The sequence below is a fragment of the Ornithorhynchus anatinus genome, chromosome X1 (genome assembly GCF_004115215.2).
Source record: "Ornithorhynchus anatinus isolate Pmale09 chromosome X1, mOrnAna1.pri.v4, whole genome shotgun sequence".
NCBI lineage: Eukaryota > Metazoa > Chordata > Mammalia > Monotremata > Ornithorhynchidae > Ornithorhynchus > Ornithorhynchus anatinus.
The window spans coordinates 35,092,578-35,110,480 of NC_041749.1; the positions used below are offsets into that span (position 1 = coordinate 35,092,578).

The 17,903-nt window shown below is 52.2% G+C and overlaps 1 protein-coding gene across 1 annotated transcript in view; it reads left to right on the plus strand.

Moving 5' to 3' along the window:
* Positions 1–517: 517 nt before the first annotated feature.
* The window catches only part of ERGIC1 (endoplasmic reticulum-golgi intermediate compartment 1), an 82,025-nt gene continuing 64,639 nt past the window's right edge, over positions 518–17,903 (plus strand). Inside the window, exon 1 of the mRNA XM_029050525.2 lies at positions 518–639. Within this exon, the coding sequence (XP_028906358.1) occupies positions 620–639 (20 nt within the window). The 5' untranslated portion in view covers positions 518–619. The remainder of the gene's footprint in view (positions 640–17,903) is intronic.

The following is a 17,903-nucleotide window of genomic DNA, read 5'->3' on the forward strand; positions in this document are numbered from 1 at the left end:
GTGCTCTGCACATAGTAAGCGCTCAATAAATACTATTGAACGAATGAATGAATGAAAGTCCCTTCACTTCTCTGGGCCTCAGTTCCCTCCTCTGTCAAATGGGGATGAAGACCGCCTCACGTGGGACCACCTGATTCCCCTGTGTCTCCCCCAGCGCTTAGAACAGGGCTCGGCACAGAGGAAGCCCTTAACAAACACCAACATGCTTATGAGTAAGGGCTCAATCAAGACTCTTGGATGGCTGAATAAATGCCAGCATCATTTTTATTGTCCGTATTGGGGCTGGGTGGATGGTGGCATGAGTGACTGGGGAAGGCCTCGTCGCCCGGAAGTGCCGCGTGGCCGTGACCCAAGGGCGGGAGGGGGCAGAGCGCCCTGCCGCTACGTCACTTCCGGCCCCAACGGGCCAGCGCGGGGAGAGCGGGAGAGGGAGGCGGCGCACGCGCAGTGGGAGGGAGGGGGGGGGGGGCCTGGCGGGAGCGCGCCCCCAGCCCCGGCGGGGGTCGGGGGCGCGCGCGGGTCTGCGCGTGCGCGGCCCGCAGAGCCCCAAGGTTGGCCAGCCGGGCTGCGAAATCCCTCCCCGCCCAGGTGCCGGTCCTGCTCCGCCGCCGGCTCCAACATGCCCTTTGACCTCAGGAGGTGAGTGCGACCTCCAGCCCTGACGACCCCCCCCTCTCTTCTCCCCCCCAGCTCCCGGGAGGCCCACGTGGGTCAGGGGTCCACGCCCGGGCCCGCGCCTTTCCCCCCCGCAATCCCAGCGCCGTTTGCTGCAAAATCCTCGTCACCACGACGGCACTGGATGAGGGGGCCGCTTAGGACAGCGCCCCGCACGGAGTCAGCGCTCAATAAATACAGTTGACGGAGGGCATTGGTTGAGCGCTTAATAATAACCCTCATGTGGGTGTCGGTTAAACGCCCACAGCGGGGCCCAGGGGAAAGAGCCCGGGCTTGGGAGTCAGAGGTCATGGGTTCGACTCCCGGCTCTGCCCCTTGGCAGCTGGGTGACTGTGGGCGAGTCGCTTCACTTCTCTGGGCCTCAGTGACCTCCTCTGGAAAATGGGGATTCACGGTGAGCCTCACGTGGGACGACCTGATGACCCTGTGTCCACCCCAGCGCTTAGAACAGTGCTCGGCACATAGTAAGCGCTTAACAAATACCAACATTATTATTATTATTGTTACGTGCAATGCAGTAGTATTTAGTGAGCGCTTACTATGTGCCGAACACTGTACCAAGCGCTTGGAATGAACAAGTCGGCAACAGATAGAGACGGCCCCTGCCCTCTGACGGGTTTACAGTCTAATCACGGGCTTACAGTCTAATCTAGACTTGTTCATTCAGAGTGCTTAGTACAGTGCCCTGCACATAGTAAGCGCTCAATAAATACTATTGAATAAATACGATTGAATTGAATGTGCAGAGCACTGTTCTAAGCGCCGGGGGAGGCACAGGGTCACCAGGTTGGCCCACGTGGGGCTCACAGTCTTCATCCCCATTTTGCAGATGAGGGAACTGAGGCCCAGTGAAATGACTTGCCCACAGTCACCCAGCTGACAAGTGGCAGGGCCGGGATTCGAACCCATGACCTCCGACTCCAAAGCCCGGGCTCTTTCCGCTGAGCCGCGCTGCTTAGAACCATTGGCACCCAGTAGGCGCTCGACGAATGCCGACGTTATTCATTCATTCGGTAGTATTTATTGAGCACGTACTATGTGCAGAGCACTGTACTAAGTGCTTGGAACGTGCAAATCGGTAACAGAGACGGTCCCTGCCCTTTGACAGGCTTACAGTCTAATCGGGCTATTATTATTAGCCCGACTATTATTAATCGGCCATTATTATTATTCAGCCCTTCCGACGTGACAAGCCCTGGGCCAAGCGCTGGGGGGGAATGCAAGGGCATCAGGTGGTCCCACTTGGGGCTCACGGCCTTCATCCCCATTTTCCAGATGGGGTCACTGAGGCCCAGAGAAGTAGACTGTAAGCCCGGTGTTGGGCAGGGATGGTCTCTATCTTCATTCAGTAGTATTTATTAAGCGCTTACTAGGTGCAGAGCACTGGACTGAGCGCTTGGAATGGACAATTCGGCAACAGATAGAGACCATCCCTGCCCAATGATGGCCTTACAGTCTAATCGGGGTAGACAGAAAGACAAAAACAATAGCAATAAATAGAATCAAGAGGATGTACATCTCATTATCAAAATAAATAGGGTATGTTGCCGAATTGTACGTTCCCAGCGTTTAGGACAGTGCTCTGCACATAGTAAGCACTCAATAAATACTGTTGAACGAATGAAGTGACTTGCCCAAAGGCACCCAGCTGACAAGAGGCCGAGCGGGATTTGAACCCGTGACCTCCGACCCCCAAGCCCGGGCTCTTGCCGCTGAGCCACGCGGCTTCTGTGTGCAGAACGTTTGACCCAGCGCTTGGGAGGTGTGACCCTGCAACGGCCGGGCTGCTCCGGTCGAGACTCTAAGCTCCTTAGGGGCAGGGAGGGTGGCTGCTCATTCTCGTTTCATTCAGAGCTGGGGGTTGAGCGGGTACTGTGTGCAAAGCACTGTGCCGAGCGCTCGGGAGAGTACACCGTAACAATAAATGGACATTCAGTCCCCGATTAGACTGTGAGCCCGTCGTTGGGCAGGGACGGTCTCTATCTGTTGCCGAATTGTCCATTCCAAGCACTCAGTCCAGTGCTCTGCACATAGCGCGCAATAAATATGATTGAATGAATGCAGTCGTATTGAGTGCTCGCTGTGTGCAGAGCACTGTACTAAGCGCTTGGAACGTACAAGTCGGCACCAAATAAAAACGTTGACATTTCTTAAGCGCTATGTGCAGAGCACTGTTCTAAGCGCTGGGGTAGATACAGGGGAATCAGATTGTCCCACGTGAGGCTCACAGTCTTCATCCCCATTTGACAGATGAGGGAACTGAGGCACCGAGAAGTGAAGTCACATGCCCAGAGTCACAGAGGTGACGGGGCGCGGAGCCGGGATTAGAACCCATGACCTCCGACTCCTAAACCCGGGCTCTTTCCACCGAGCCACGCTGCTTCACCCCCTCCCCGGTAACGGGCTCGCGGTCTAGAAGTAGGGAGACGGGCAACAGAACGAGGAGACTGACATCAGTAGCGTCACGTTCCCTGCCCACAGCGATTCTGTTGCGCCGACTCTCCCAAGCGCTTAGTACAGGGCTCTGCACACCGTAAACGCTCAAGAAACACCATCGATTGATTTGGGGGGCTGGGGGTGCACCTTCATCGGGAAGCAGCGTGGCCTAGTGGAAGAAGCACGGGCCCGGGAGTCAGAGGGCCCGCATTCTAAGCAGCGTGGCTCAGTGGAAAGAGCCCGGGCTTGGGAGTCAGGGGTCCTGGGTTCTAATCCCGGCTCCGCCGCTTGCCAGCTGTGTGACTTTGGGCAAGTCACTTCACTGGGCCTCAGTTCCCTCATCTGGAAAATGGGGATTAAAACCGTGAGCCCCACGTGGGACAACCTGATCATCTTGTATCCTCCCAGTGCTTAGAACAGGGCTCTGCACATAGTAAACGCTGAACAGATACCAACATTATTATTATTAATCCCGGAGCCGTCCGCCTGCTGTGTGATCTTGGGCAAGTCCCTTAAGTGCTCAGGGCCCCAGTTACCTCATCTCTGAAAAAAAGGGTTTAAATACCTGCTCTCCCTCTTTCTTAGGCTGAGTCCACTGTCAGACTAATCTCTACCCAACCTTGTCTTGTGCTTAGTACAGTGCTTGGCACGTAATAAATGCCTAACAGATATCAATTTTATGACGACGACGAGGGCTGGGGGTGGCTGCTCATTACCAGCCCCATTCCCCCCCCGATTCCCCTGCCATGATAGCACCCGACCCTCTTTCTTTTCCAGCTTCGCCCCCGATCCGTGCCCCCGTTGCTATTGGTGCGCCCACTAACCTAATTTTGGGATCGTATTGCTTATCTCCAAGAGTAAAGAGTCTACAATTGCAGCGGTCTAGAGCGGTCAGCTTTCTGGCCACATCGTTGACCCAACCCCGCCTGCACCCCTGTAAAGCCGGCGCAAATCACCGTGTGTCCAAGCGAGCCGAAACCCGAGCCGGAAGAGGCCAAGGAGAGGATTTACTAGCCGTGGGGATCAGGGAGAGGGGTAGGTGACCCCGCTGGCCCTCCCTGCTGTGATTCCAGAAAAGCCCGCCAGACCTTCTGTCTCCATTAATCCCCAGCAAGGCCCCCGGGGCTTCAGAGTGATGGGGAGGTGGCTGCAGGAGTCAGGCGGGCATATCTGTCGAGCGCTTCCCGTTTGCGGAGCACCGTTCCAAGTGCTTGAGTGCGATGTAACAGTAAAGAGACACATTCCCTGCCCACAGCGAGCTCACCGTCTAGAGTACAGGATGGCCGCTGGGGCGACGGGAGGACGCTAGCCGGCTCTGGGAGACTTTTGGAGAAGAGCCGAGGCGTCGGTGAGGGAGTCCGCAGTCCTTTCCCGTGGCTGCCTTTGGGGAGGCTCCCTCCCGGTCATCTGCCCCAAGCAGACGGCGGAGGGTGGTTTCGGATCGGCCAGTGCATCTCTATTGGGTTTATACCGTAACAGAATCAATGTTTATCTTCCAACCCTAGGGCTCTTCTCGGACTTTAGTCGGTTTAGAGAAGCAGCGTGGCTCGGCGGAAAGAGCCCGGGTTTAGGAGTCAGAGGTCGTGGGCTCTAATCCCGGCTCCGCCACCTGTCAGCTGGGTGACTTTGGGCAAGTGACTTCACTTCTCGGTGCCTCGGTTCCCTCATCTGTCAAATGGGGATGAAGACTGTGAGCTTCACGTGGGACAATCTGATGACCCTGTATCTACCCCGGCGCTTAGAACGGTGCTCGGCACATAGTAAGCGCTTAACAAATACCAACATTATTATTTTGTCATTGGCACTGGCCAGTGAAGCAACAGGCAGGGCAGTAAAGTAGTCCTAGTGAAAAGACAGCTCCCTAGGTGCCGGTCTACCCCGCCTGCCCCCCAGTTTCCCAACTCCTGGAACTCTTTGGCTGACGGGAAGACCTGACGGTTTCCCATCGTGGCTGCGGAAGACCCAAGATTGTCGCCTCCTGGCCGCCTAGTTCGTCGAAGCCCCTTCCATCCTAATCCTCCTTTTCATCCTCCCCCTAAAGTCCCTGCCCTCTTTTCTGCCCAAAATGAAAAGTTGACATCTCGGTGTCTCAGTGCTCAATTGTTCCCCAAAATGGAGAGGACTTGGAGCCCTTGGAAAAATGTGGTTTGGGAAGTGAAGAGAGAGGGGGAAGCTATTGCTCTGACCACCGTCGAGGGCTTAGTAACCATAAAGAAGGAACGACCGGGTGGAGATAAAGAACGGGCCGAATTCTCGTCTCTTTGCAGCCTCGTTTGAGGATCACGCTGCTTATTTCCCTCTAGTGTCTGTCTTGTTCTTTATAAAGAGCGAAGAACCTGCAGGTGCAGCAAAACACATCAGAGGCAGAGGTGTCCAGTGACTGGTCCTTCAAGGAGGAACCAACAGCTTACTTTTCCCTCTCAATTCTTTCCCCTGAGGCAAGAGGATTTGCAAATGTTGCCAAGCAGAATTGCCCACAGACATTTGCTCTCTCTTCTGGTGTCAGCTTGGGTGGTGCAGAGCTCAAGGTGAGAGAGAGACACACACACAGAAAGAGATTTCTGCGAGGCCCCACATTGGTTGCGTGGGCGAGAGAGGTGTGTTGGAGCCCGCTGCTGCGAGAGAGGTGTGTTGGAGCCCGCTGCTGTCGCCTCTGTCCTTCCACCCTTGGGAGCTCTTGTCGGGAAGGGCGTTGTGGGATTGCTGTGGAGGTCGGGACTTTCAATCCCTCGACTTTAACCGTTTGGTCAGTCACTCGATGGTATTTATCAAGCACGTACTGTTGCACAGATCTGCCTTAAGCACTTGGGAGAGCACGGTGTGTCCGTTGATGTGTTGTACTCTCCTGAGTACTTAGTACAGTGTTCTGCACACGGTAAGCGTTCAATAAATATGATTGATGAAACAGAGTTAGCAGATCCATTCTCCGCTCACAACGACGTACGGTCCAGAGCTCTTCCCGCACCCTTCCCCAGGAGAGGTTCTTTGTCTGGCTTCATTCTCCTCCTTAAAAACTCTTTGTCCTTAAGAAAAGCGGCAAGCCGTCCTTTCCTACCTTTTCATTTCGAAGACTGCATGAAGGGAAGATTCCAAATCTGGTACAGAGAGTTATTGCTTAGAAGCTTAATCTCCTTCTCTTCTCCGAGGAAGAGCTGGGAGTCCAGCGGTCTTGCGTGCCAACTCCATCCTGCTACTGTTGGTGAGGGAAGTCAAAATGATCAATGGGAATGGACCCCTATCGGGTAGAAATTTCTATTTAAAGCCTAGCAGATTTTCTCTGGGAAATGCAGGCAGGCACAGTTGACGTCGTCTAATTGGAGCGTGCCTTAACAGAACTCTTCTTGGAGCCGCTGTAACTCTCTGCTTTTCTCCTGTTGAATCACTGTCCCGACCGTGTCAACAAGTTGGTGAGGCGGTTGCGCTTCCAGGTGCCCGGAATGCACCCGGGATCGCTGGGGCCGTAGACTTAGAATGGATTACAGTGGCCGCGTCTGGGTGTTTGTGTTTCTGTGTCCGTTGCCTCACCCTTGTCCTCTAGATGTGAGGTCAGGCCCAGCTGGGCTGGGGGGTTTGAGTCGGCCCGAGACGAGCTAATAATAATGATCGTATTAAGCTCTCGCTATGTGTCAAGCACTGTTCCAGGTGTAGGTTCGAATTAGTTCGGACACAAGTCCTTGTCCCACTTGGTGTCAGTAACTAGGCCCCGGCTTTCCAGCTCATCCTGGGTCCCTGCAGACTTGGTCAAGGAAGTATTAGAGCAGGAGCCGGGAACGTTTTGGAGTAGACGAGCCGGGCAGAAAGAAACCTTTGAGCGCTTAGTGGGCAAAGAGCCGAGCGTGCGCTATATGGACCGCCCGTGGGATGTCATTGTGTCACGCGGTGTGTGACAAGGTGTGATGATGACGTCAGGTGACGTGGCTGCCTCATGTTGTTAGTGCCAGGGTGGAATGGAGAAGGGGGGAAAGGGAGAAGGTGAAAACACACTGGGAGGGGAAGAGAGAAGGGAGGAAGAGGCACCTCATGATGACTAGCTCTATCAGCCCAAGTCTTTTTGCCCTGGCTTCCCTTTAGAGAAGCAGCGCGGCTCAGTGGAGAGAGCCCGGGCTTGGGAGTCAGAGGTCATGGGTTCGACTCCCGGCTCTGCCACTTGTCAGCCGTGTGACGGTGGACAAGTCACTTCACTTCTCTGTGCCTCAGTTACCTCATCTGTCAAATGAGGTTGAAGCCTGTGAGCCTCACATGGGACAACCTGATTACCCTGTATCTACACCAGCGCTTAGAACAGTGCTCTGCACAAAGTAAGCGCTTAAATACCAACATTATTATTATTATTATTATTACCCAGCCAGGCACTGGCAGCATGGATCTTCCTGAGCTTGGAGTAGAGGGGATTGGGTGCCTTAAAGATGATGGGAAGGAGTTTCTGTTTGGAGCAGAGATGGATGGTATCCATTAGCAACCTGCGTAGTGGATAGAGCACGGGCTTGGGAGTCAGAAGGCTATGGGTTCTAATCCCGGTTCTGCCACTTGTCTGCTGTGTGACCTTGGACACGCACTTCAGTTCTCTTTGACTTAGTTTCCTCATCCGTTAAATGGGGATTGAGACTGTGAGCCCCATGAGGGACAAGGACTCGGTCCAACCCGATTTGCTTGTGTCCACCTCAGCGCTTAGTACATTGTCTAACACACTGTAAATGCAACCGGAGGGAAGTAAGGACAGGAGTGGGAAGAGAAGGGGGGAGAGGGGTCAGTGAGGAGGCTGGTGCAGTAGTCAAGGTGGGATATGGTAAGTCTTGAATGAGCATGATAGCAGTTGGGATGGAAAGGAAGGGGTGGATTCTACAGATGTTGTGAAGGTAGAATCGACAGGATTTGGTGCAGACTGGATATGTGGGTTGAATGAGCCGGTCGAGTTGAGGAAAATTAATCAATGGTATTTATAATGCCACAGTTATGAGCCTGTGACAGAGAGAGAAAACGGTGGTGTTGTCTACAATGATGGGAGAGTCAAGAGGAGGTTGGGAAGATGGGTTCGGTTTTGGACGTGTTAAATCTGAGGCGTTGGCAGGACATTCAAATAGAGATGGCCTGAAGGCAGCGGGAAATGTGCGACTGCAGAGGAGAGGGATCAGGGCTGGAGATGTAGATTTGGGAATCATCCACATAGGGATGGTCGTTGAAGCCGTGGGAGCAAATGAGTTCTCCAAGGGAGTAGATGCAGAATAGAAGGGCATCCAGAACTGAGCCTTGAATAATAATAATAGTGTCTGTTAAGCGCTTACTGTATGCCAGGCACTGTTCTAAACACTGGCGTAGGTACAAGACAGTGGGTTTGGACACAGTCCCTGTCCCACACAGGGCTCCTAGTCTTTATCCCCATTTTACAGATGAGGGAACTGAGGGACAGAGAAGTTAAGTGACTTGCCCAAGGTCACACAGCAGTCAAGTGGTGGAGCCGGGCCTAGAACCAAGGAGGACCCCCACAGTTAGGGGGTGGGAGGCAGGAGAGGAGCCCACAAAAGAGACTGAGAATGAGCAGCCGGAGAGATAGGAGAATCAGGAGAGGACAGTGTCACTAAAGCCAAGGTTAGATGATGATTCAAGGAGAAGGGGGTCCACAGGGTCAGAGAGGATTAGGATGGAGTCGAGGCCATTGGATTGGCAAGAGGGGGGTTATTGGTGACTTGAGGGCCATTTCTGCTGTAGCACTTATGTACATAATTATAAATTAATGGCTGTCTCCCCCTCTAGACCGTAAGCTCCTTGCGGGCAGGGAACGTGACTACCAACTCTCTCGTGTTCTCCCAGACTCTTAGTACACTGCTCTGTCCACGACGCTCAGTAATCTGTCGATCTCGTAGCACCAACCTGCAGCCTTTGATCACCTCCCCTCATAATTATAAATTAATGGCTCTCTCCCCCTCTAGACCGTAAGCTCCTTGCGGGCAGGGAACGTGACTACCAACTCTCTCGTGTTCTCCCTGACTCTTAGTACACTGCTCTGCACACGACGCTCGGTAATCCGTCGATCTCGTAGCACCAACCCGCAGCCTTTGATCACCCCCACAGTGCACTTCCCCTGCCCTTTTGTTCCAGATGCGGAGCGCTGCCGGCAGAAATCCAGACACCAGGCCCACCTCCTCCATCTCGAACTCGTCCTCCCCTGCTTTAAACTCTGCCTTGCTCCTCAGCTCGGAAACAAAACTTCTCCATCCTTATTGGCTCCCATGTGCATTGGCTACGCCAGCTGCTTCAGACTTGGAATTCCCTCCTCAAACCTTCTGCTCCCCCACTGTTTGCCCCTAATGAGCCTGTCACCTATTTCATCGATAAAACAAACCACCGGGTGTGATCTCCCTGATACCACCCCTCCTCCCGCCCCTTCTTTAACTCTCATCGCTTCTCAGAAGTTTCTCAAGAGGAGAGCTCCCGCCTTCTTTTAAAATTTAGGCCATCCACTTGCACCTTCACTCGTTCATTCATTAAATCATATTTACTGAGCGCTTACTGTGCACAGAGCACTGTACCAAGTGCTTGGGAGAGTACGTGCAACAGTAAACGGACACGTTCCCTGCCCGCAACGAGTTTAGGGTCTGAAGTCTGCACCTTCAGCCCCATCCCTCAACACTTTATTCAAACACCTGTCCCCTTCCTGACATCTTCAGCCACTCACTCTCCTATGGCGCCTTCCCCACCAATTTCAAACATGTCTGTGTATCCCCTAATCCTAAAAAAAAGACCTCCCATGACATCCTCCGAGTATCACCCCATCCCCCTCCCACCATTCCTTCCCGAACTCCTGGATTTTAGTTTTTTCTAGCTGCCGTTTCCCCGTCCTCTCCAATCCTCTCCTTGACCCCATGGCAATCTGGCTTCCATCCCTATGGAATATCGGAGGGGGTCGAGAGATTGGAGGTCTCCGGGGGAGTAGTAGGACAGTTGTGAGGGGAGAAGATGTGTGGGAGGCAAGGCAGGTGAGGAGATAATGGTATGAGAGTGGAACTGCAGCGTCGGAAACTGCAGCGTCGGTGTGGTTAGGGATTGTACAGTGATTCGAGACGATGAGATCGAATGGGGTTCCAGGTAGGTGAATTAGTGCGGTGGGGTGGAGCCCGGCAGAGTGGGAGGCAGCGGGCAGTGGAAAGGTCATTGGAAACATCCACATGGATATCCAGGTCCCCAAGGGTCGGGGTAGGGATGGGGAAAGAGAGAAGGAATGTGCGAAAGAAATCAAAATGGTTCAGAGAGTCGGAAGAAGAGCCTGGCTGGTGCTGACTAGTAATTGGAGCGGGTGGTAGAGATGGATGGGGTGGGCTTCCAAGGTAGGGAAAGAGAGGGATGGGGAGGTGGGATGGCGTAAATTAGGAATCCAGAAGGGAACCAGCTCCTCCTCATTTCCCAGTGAGTCTTAGAGAGTGGAAAAAAGGTGAGGCCCCTTTGGGAGAGAGCGGCAGGGGCTTTTCTAAAAGCTGCTAGGTTCTAGAGTCTGGTATAATAATAATAATGATGGCATTTGTTAAGCACTTACTATGTGCAAAGCACTGTTCCAAGCACTGGGGAGGATACAGATTGATCAGGTGGTCCCACGTGGGGCTCACAGTCTTAATGCCCATTTTACAGATGAGGTAACTGTGGCACAGAGAAGTGAAGTGAGTTGCCCAAAGTCACACAGCTGACAAGCGGCGGAGCTGGGATTTGAACCCATGACCTCTGACTCCCCAGCCCATGCTCTTTCCACGGAGCCAGGCTGCTTCTCTGTTGCTTCTATGTTCCTCTTAACGTAATCTTCAACATCGTCGGTATTTGAGTGCCTGCTGTGAGCAGAGCACTGTACTAGGAACTTGGTAACATGTAGGAGAAGACACAGAGGCCTCTGTTTCTCCAAACATTGCCCTGACAGCAGGCAGTACCAGCTGGGAAGTAAGGAATAAGGAGGAATGGGGAAGGGGGTGGCACAGGACCTCGCTATTTCGGTTCTCCTACCAGATTGCACCCACCACCACGGGGAACTTGAAGGAATTCCTATTTCACTTATGGAACTGCTTTAGTCCCGGCCCTAGGTGAAAACGCCGCATGTGGTTAGAGAATGACTCGGCCGTGGTTCTTCTGTTTATGCCTACCCGTCTCCTCCGCCCCTAGTGCGTTGAGGCGGGGGGGGACTTAGTGGAGAGAACACGGGCCCGGGAATCAGGGGACCTGGATTCTAATCCCGACTCCGCCTCTTGCCCGCTGTGTGACTCATTGTCTCTGTGCCTCAGCTTTCTCATCGGTAAAACAGAGATGAGATACCTGTTCTCCTTCCCCTGTAGAGTGCGAGCCCCTTATTGGACTGGGTCTGTATCCAACTTGATGATTTTGTAACTACCCCAGTGCTTAGAACAGGGCTTGGCACACAGAAACGAACACCAGGACAGGGAAACGAGGAGGTCTTTCCTGTTGCTGCCAGGTGTCCATTGCCTAGGGTGTATGTCCGCAGTGGGGGCGAGCGACATATAAGGTCTGTAAGCTCCTTGCCGACCAGGAATGTGTCTGCCACCTATACTGTTTTGTGCTCTTTCAAGCATCTAGTACAGTGTTCAGCTCACAGTGATCGCTCAGTAAATAGCATTGATTGACTGGGAGATGGCCTTTGGAGCAAGTTGGAAGAACCCAGGTCTGCTAGCCCCAGGTGCCCTGCTCCGTGGCTGCCAACAGGGCCCAGGGCGATAGGTCCAAAGAACAGAGCCTCCCCTGCAGCTTGGAGTTTGGAGAACCCCCAGAAAGTCGTGCCCCGACCCTAATTTTCCCTTTAGGAATTGTGGCGCCGGCCGGATGAGTCTGAGAAGAGCTAAACATCTTAAACTTCCAAAATGGAGGAGCACCCAGTTCATCTGAATATCTGTTTTACTGCCCTCACTCAGAGCCCCTGTCAGGAATGACGTGTTTTCCAGAAGGGCGGGGCCCAAAATGGTGCCCAAGAATGAATCTGTAGTTGGGGGGCCGGGGGAGAGGCATTCGGGGTTCCCTCCCCCAGGGTGCCGTGAGCTCTTAGCTCTTACCGGTCCCGAAGAAGCAGGGAGTGAGTGACTGCAGGGGCGGAGGGCTCGCTTAGTCCCCGACTTACGGGTGATGTGAAACGGCGGGGCTTAGCAGGCGGGGGACCCGAGTTCTAATGCGGGCTCTGCCACTTGCCTGCTGTGTGATCTTAGGCAAGTCACTTCACATTTCTTTGCCTCAGTTTCCTTGTTGTAGAATGGAAACGAAATACCTCTTTTCTCCCCCCGTAGACTGATAGGGACTCTTCGATCTGATTATCTTGTAACTTCCCCAGCGCTTAGTACGATGCTTGGTCCATAGTAAGTGTTTAACAAATACAGTTCTTCTTATCATTCATTCATTGAGTCATATTTATTGAGTGCTTACGGTGTGCAGGGAACTCTACTAAGCGCTTGGGAGAGGACGACACAACAATAGAACAGACACATTCCCTGCCAACGAGCTTGCCGTGTAGAGGGGGAGTTTCATAATGGTATTTTTGAGCATTTACCGTGTAAAGAGCACTGTCCTAAGCGCTTTGTAGAGTTTCGGTGTAACAGAATTCGTAGGCATGTTCCCTGCCCACCAGAAGCTTAGCGTTCAGAGGGGGAGACACATTAATGTAATTAAATTACGGGTGGGCACTTAGGTGCTGTGGGGCTGAAGGTATATAAAGGGTGCAGATCCAAGAGCATAATAGTAATAAGCAGGGTCCTAGGGCTCTCAGGATAGTCTTTCTTCCCACGATAAACTAAATCAGAATCTCAATTAGAAAAATTACCCGTGGGGATCAAAGAACATCTCCGTTTAGATTTAATAAGCCTCTTGCGCTGCACAGGTAGATGTATACTACTGAACTTGTAATGTTTAGAAACAGTAATCAGTTCCTCTGAAATCTTAAGTATCTGTTCGTCTCTGTAAAATTTGCACTTGTAACGGATGCATCATTCTTTTGGTATTTTAAACCTAGGATATTGGCTGTGGGCAGGTCTCCCTCTAAATTCCTAAAATAAGTGTGTTCCTCGTGCCTTTCAGGATCCCAGGCCGGCTGTAACTGTTATGATGCCTTTCAGTCAATCGGTCGTATTTATCGAGTGCTTACTGTGTGCAGAGCACTGTCCCAAGCACTTGGGAGAGTACAATAAAACAGACACATTCCCTGCCCACAGAGAACTTGCCCGGCCCCTGCCTGTCGTCTCTGGGGTGCTCCCACCCTGATGGCCTTGTATCTACCCCAGCGCTTAGACCTGGCACGTGGTAAGCGCTTAACAGATACCATCCTTATCAGTATTCTGTTTTTTGCTCTTTCACTTTTCCTGCATTAACTGGTTTTACAAGCTTTCCTTTTTTATTGCTGCCTTTTTCACCAGTATTTCTCCCCAAGGCTACACAGAATGAGCGCTTTGCTCCATCACCCGGAGTTCCAGTGTGGCTCTAAAACGGCAACACAGAGCAGGGGTCCTTTGCTGGTTCCTTTCCCCTTTCCGGGAGTTTGTTCTTGCCTGACTCGCTTCCCTTCTTTTCCACTCCCCTTTCCCGCTCCTTCTTCCCCCCAACCACCGCTTCCCTCTCCTCTCCCCTTCCCCTTTGTTATAGCACAGCCCTCGGCGTCCAGCGCCCGAGCTGGAAAAATCAGTCAATCGATAGTTTTTATCGTGCGCTCGTTAAGTATTAAGCCCTTGGGGATACAGCGTAACAGTTGGTTGGTTCCCTGCCCACAAGGAGCTTTCAGTCTAGAAGGGAAAAATGTGGTAGGCTCTTCTGTCAGATGTTTTCTCAGTTCATCAACCGGTGATATTTATTGAGCGCTTACACTACGCAGAGCACTGTTAGCTTTTGGGGGCGGAGGGGTGCTGTTCAGAAGTTACGTAATCGTGTAACACGCGTGTCTGACTAAGTGAGGCTCTTTTATTGATGGAATCAATGCGTCATAGGTGCCAAGAATCCTGCCAGCCCCCGGGAAGGGCCATCTGTAACCCTAAATTTGGGGTCTAATAAGACTCCCTCCCGTGAAACCCGTCCGAAAGTGCTGTCGGAACCCCTTCTGCGACCGAGCTCTTGGTACGGTGCTCTGCCCGCGGTAGGCACTCAATAAATACCTTTGATGGCGCAGCCACCTTTTGGGTGTCAGCGGAGACTAGGGGCCAGGATTTATGAGCAGCAGTCACCCATTTTCGTTTCAGGCTCACCCGGGGGCTCCCAACTGGTTTTCATTCTGGTTTTCATTCTCTAGACTCAGAGGCGGCTGATCCCAGCAAAGATAAGAGATTCTGTCACTTGGCCAGGAGTTTCACTAATTGCCCCATTCTCTATAAGCTTTGGCTCTCGACCTTTCCCCCTCTGCATAATCACCAGGATTTCCATCCGGGTTTGTCTTCAGGGTCATGTTGTTTTTGAATTCTTACCATCTTACTTTCAATTGGACTCGTCACCTCCGCTCCCACCCATTCTCCAGATAACTCACCTCTCAGCCTGCCGGCAGGTTTGTGTTTCAGCTTTCTTAAACCTGAAGGATTTCTGAATTTATGATCTCCAGTAGGAAATTCATGATACAGACTCCTTCCCCTCTGGCTAGGGAAGCAGCGTGGCTCAGTGGAAAGAGCCTGGGCTTCGGAGTTCGACTCCCGGCTCTGCCGCTTGTCAGCTGTGTGACTCTGGGCAAGTCAGTTAACTTCTCTGGACCTCAGTTACCTCATCTGTAAAATGGGGATTAACTGTGAGCCTCACGTGGAACAACCTGATTACCCTGTATCTACCCCAGCGCTTGGAACAGTGCTCTGCACATAGTAAGCACTTAACAAATACCAACATTTTTTTTTTTTATCATGCCCTTCCCATCCAGCGCCTGTGGCCGAGAACCGCGATGGGCCATCTTTTCACGCAGAAGAGCCAAATAAAAGAAAACCTTTAAGCAGTCGGGGAGTGAAGAGTCATTCATTCATTCAATAGTATTTATTGAGTGCTTACTATGTGCAGAGCAGAGCACTGTACTAAGCACTTGGAATGAACAAGTCGGCACTCGTACCATAGAAGCAGAAGGGGGAAGGGGAGCTGGAAAGAAGAAGTGGGGGAGAGGAGGAGAGAGAACAACTACAAACTTGATCTTGGTTCCTTTTGGAAGGGGTCAGGGTGGGTATCTGCCTCTGTGTCTAACTCACCCCCTCTTCCTCCTCTTCCTCCTCCTCCTGTGCCACCACCTCTGCTCTAGACTTGGTTTGCTAGAGGTGGGAGTGAATCTTTTCCTCCAGTGCTGTTTGTTTTGTTTAAATGGTATTCGTTACGCGTTTATCACGCGCCAGGCACTGTACTCATCGCTAGGGTAGATGCAAGACCACCACAGTCCCCCCCAACACCAGGGTGTTCCCAGTTCTAATCCCCATTTTTCAGATGAGGCAACTGACGCACGGAGACGAGAAATGACGTGTCCAAGGTCACAGGACAGACAAGTGGCCAGAGCCAAGATTAGAACCCGCGCTGTCCGACGTCCATGCCCGTGTTCTTTCCGTTAGGCTAGGCTGCTTCTCGGGGGGTTGAGGGGAGTACGGTGCTGGGGGCTAGGACACATTTTTGCCCCCCTCCCAGAGTGCTGTTCATGGGGAGTGTGGTGCCCAGTATAGGGGCTTCTCCATGCCCCTCGTCAGTGGACAGTGTCTGCTGCTGAGGTGGAGCATTGGTGGGGGTGAGGCGTTTCCCTTCCTTTCCTGGCTTGGCTGGCTGGCCTTTGGGTCACTGCTGCTTACATAGGGGTGGGGGAGGAAGAGGAGGAGGAAGAAGAGGCAAAGAGGAGGAGGAGGAGGAGGAGGAGGAGGAGGAGGAGGAGGAGGGAGGGTTCCAAGAGCAGCTCCAATTTGCTCTGCTGTCTGGTGAGAAAATGGGGAGGGTAGAACCCCCTTGACTCTATTTATTGCCATTGTTCTTGTCTGTCTGTCTCCCCCGAATAGACTGTAAGCCTGTCAAAGGGTAGGGATTGTCTCTATCTGTTGCCGACTTGTTTGTTCCAAGCACTTAGTACAGTGCTCTGCACATAGTAAGCGCTCAATAAATACTACTGAATGAATGAACCCCATGGCCTAATGGATAGACCGCTAGCCTGGGAGTCAAAAAGACCCGGGTTCTCATCCCAGCTCCGCCACTTGTCTGCTCTGTGACCTTGGGCAAGTCACTTCGCTTCTCTGGGCCTCAATTACCTCATCTGCAAAATGGGGATTATGACGGTGAGCCCCAGGTGGGACAGGGACTGTGTCCAACCCGATTAGCTTGTGTCTACCCCAGTGCTTAGACCTGTGCGTGATATAATAAGGGCTTAACAGATACCATCGCCGTCATCACGTGCTGCCAGCAGAGGCCAAGGAGCGGTGCCTCCAGCTTGATTCTCTCTTAGTCCCTTCCATATCAACGAAGCGCGACGGGTGAGCTTCTTCCTGCCCAGAAAGCAGTGAAGGAGAGGGTAATGGCGTCTCCCTCACGGTACCGAGTCCACCCAAGGAGCCAGAGCTCCTGTTCCATAACTACGGAGCGGGTCAAGAAGAACCACGTCTGATATTCCCTATGTGAAGTTCAATCACCTGCCTTGGTTCATTAATAGAGCAAGGTTGTCACCTGGTTGGGACCTGCGGAGGCCTGTGGGAGATGGTTGCCCATGACGAGGGACTCTAGGAAACTAAGGTTGTTGTTTTTTTTTTTAAAATACCCTAAAATCTTGCAGGCATTCAGGGAGAGAAAAGCCGCAAGGGTAAAAATGTTGGGGTCCTGGTTAGGCATTGATGGGTTTAAAGTCAAGTTAGAGGGGAGTCTGAGCCAGAGGGAATGGTAGCCAAAGCCTGGCTACAAGTTTGGAAAACAGGCAACCCAGACCTCCTCTGGAACCTCCCAGCTTGACATTTCCTGGGCACTTCAGTTTCTCCCTCACAGAGAGTCTCACCCATCCCCAGAATTTGGATAGGGGGAGTTCGTGGTTAGAAAGCTGATATGGAAATACAAGGTGATAGTATTATCTGGACCAGAAACCCTTGCATATTAGGCATCCTTTGTGTGTCCACAGGATTGACAGAAACCTCTGTGAGGAAAGATAAGACTATTGGAATTTTTTGGTGTGTTTTGCTTGAATAAATACAAGGTCAAATGATAGTTTCAAGGCTACTCTCAAATCCTGTGGGTAGAAAGCTGGGGACCAGCCTTCCCTGGCTCCTACCTGGTCCTGGCCCATCATTAGCCCATTGGTGCTAGCCAGTCACAGGGCTTAGGGTCCTGGCTTAGGGGATAGAGCACGGACCTGGCTTCTAATCCCAAATCCGCCTCTTGTCTGCTCCCTGACTTTGGACAAGTCACTTTGTGTCTTCTCTCTGTGCCTCAGTTACCTCATCTGTAAAACGGGGATTATGACTGTGTGCCGCATGTGGGACAGGGCCTCTGTCCAACCTGATGACCTTGTATCTACCCCAGCGCTTAGCACAGTGCCTTAGTAAGCGCTTAATACTATTTAAAAAAAAAAAAGCACAACCCCCCCCCCCCGTGGTCTTTCCTAAATCTGTTCGGAATTCTCCCTGTGGGAGTGGGTGTCACTTTGTTGGCTTCGTTGGAAGAAGTAAATAATAAATAATAATGGCATTTTTTAAGCATTTACCATGTGCCGAGCACTAAGCGCAGATGGTAAAATCACTTTTATCAACACTGCACTGTGTGCGGAGCGTTGGCCTCAGTGGCAACTCTGAAGAGCACTGGTTTGGGAAGATAGTGAAAATGAAAGGCCCTGCCCCCAAGAAACTTTTTTTTTAATG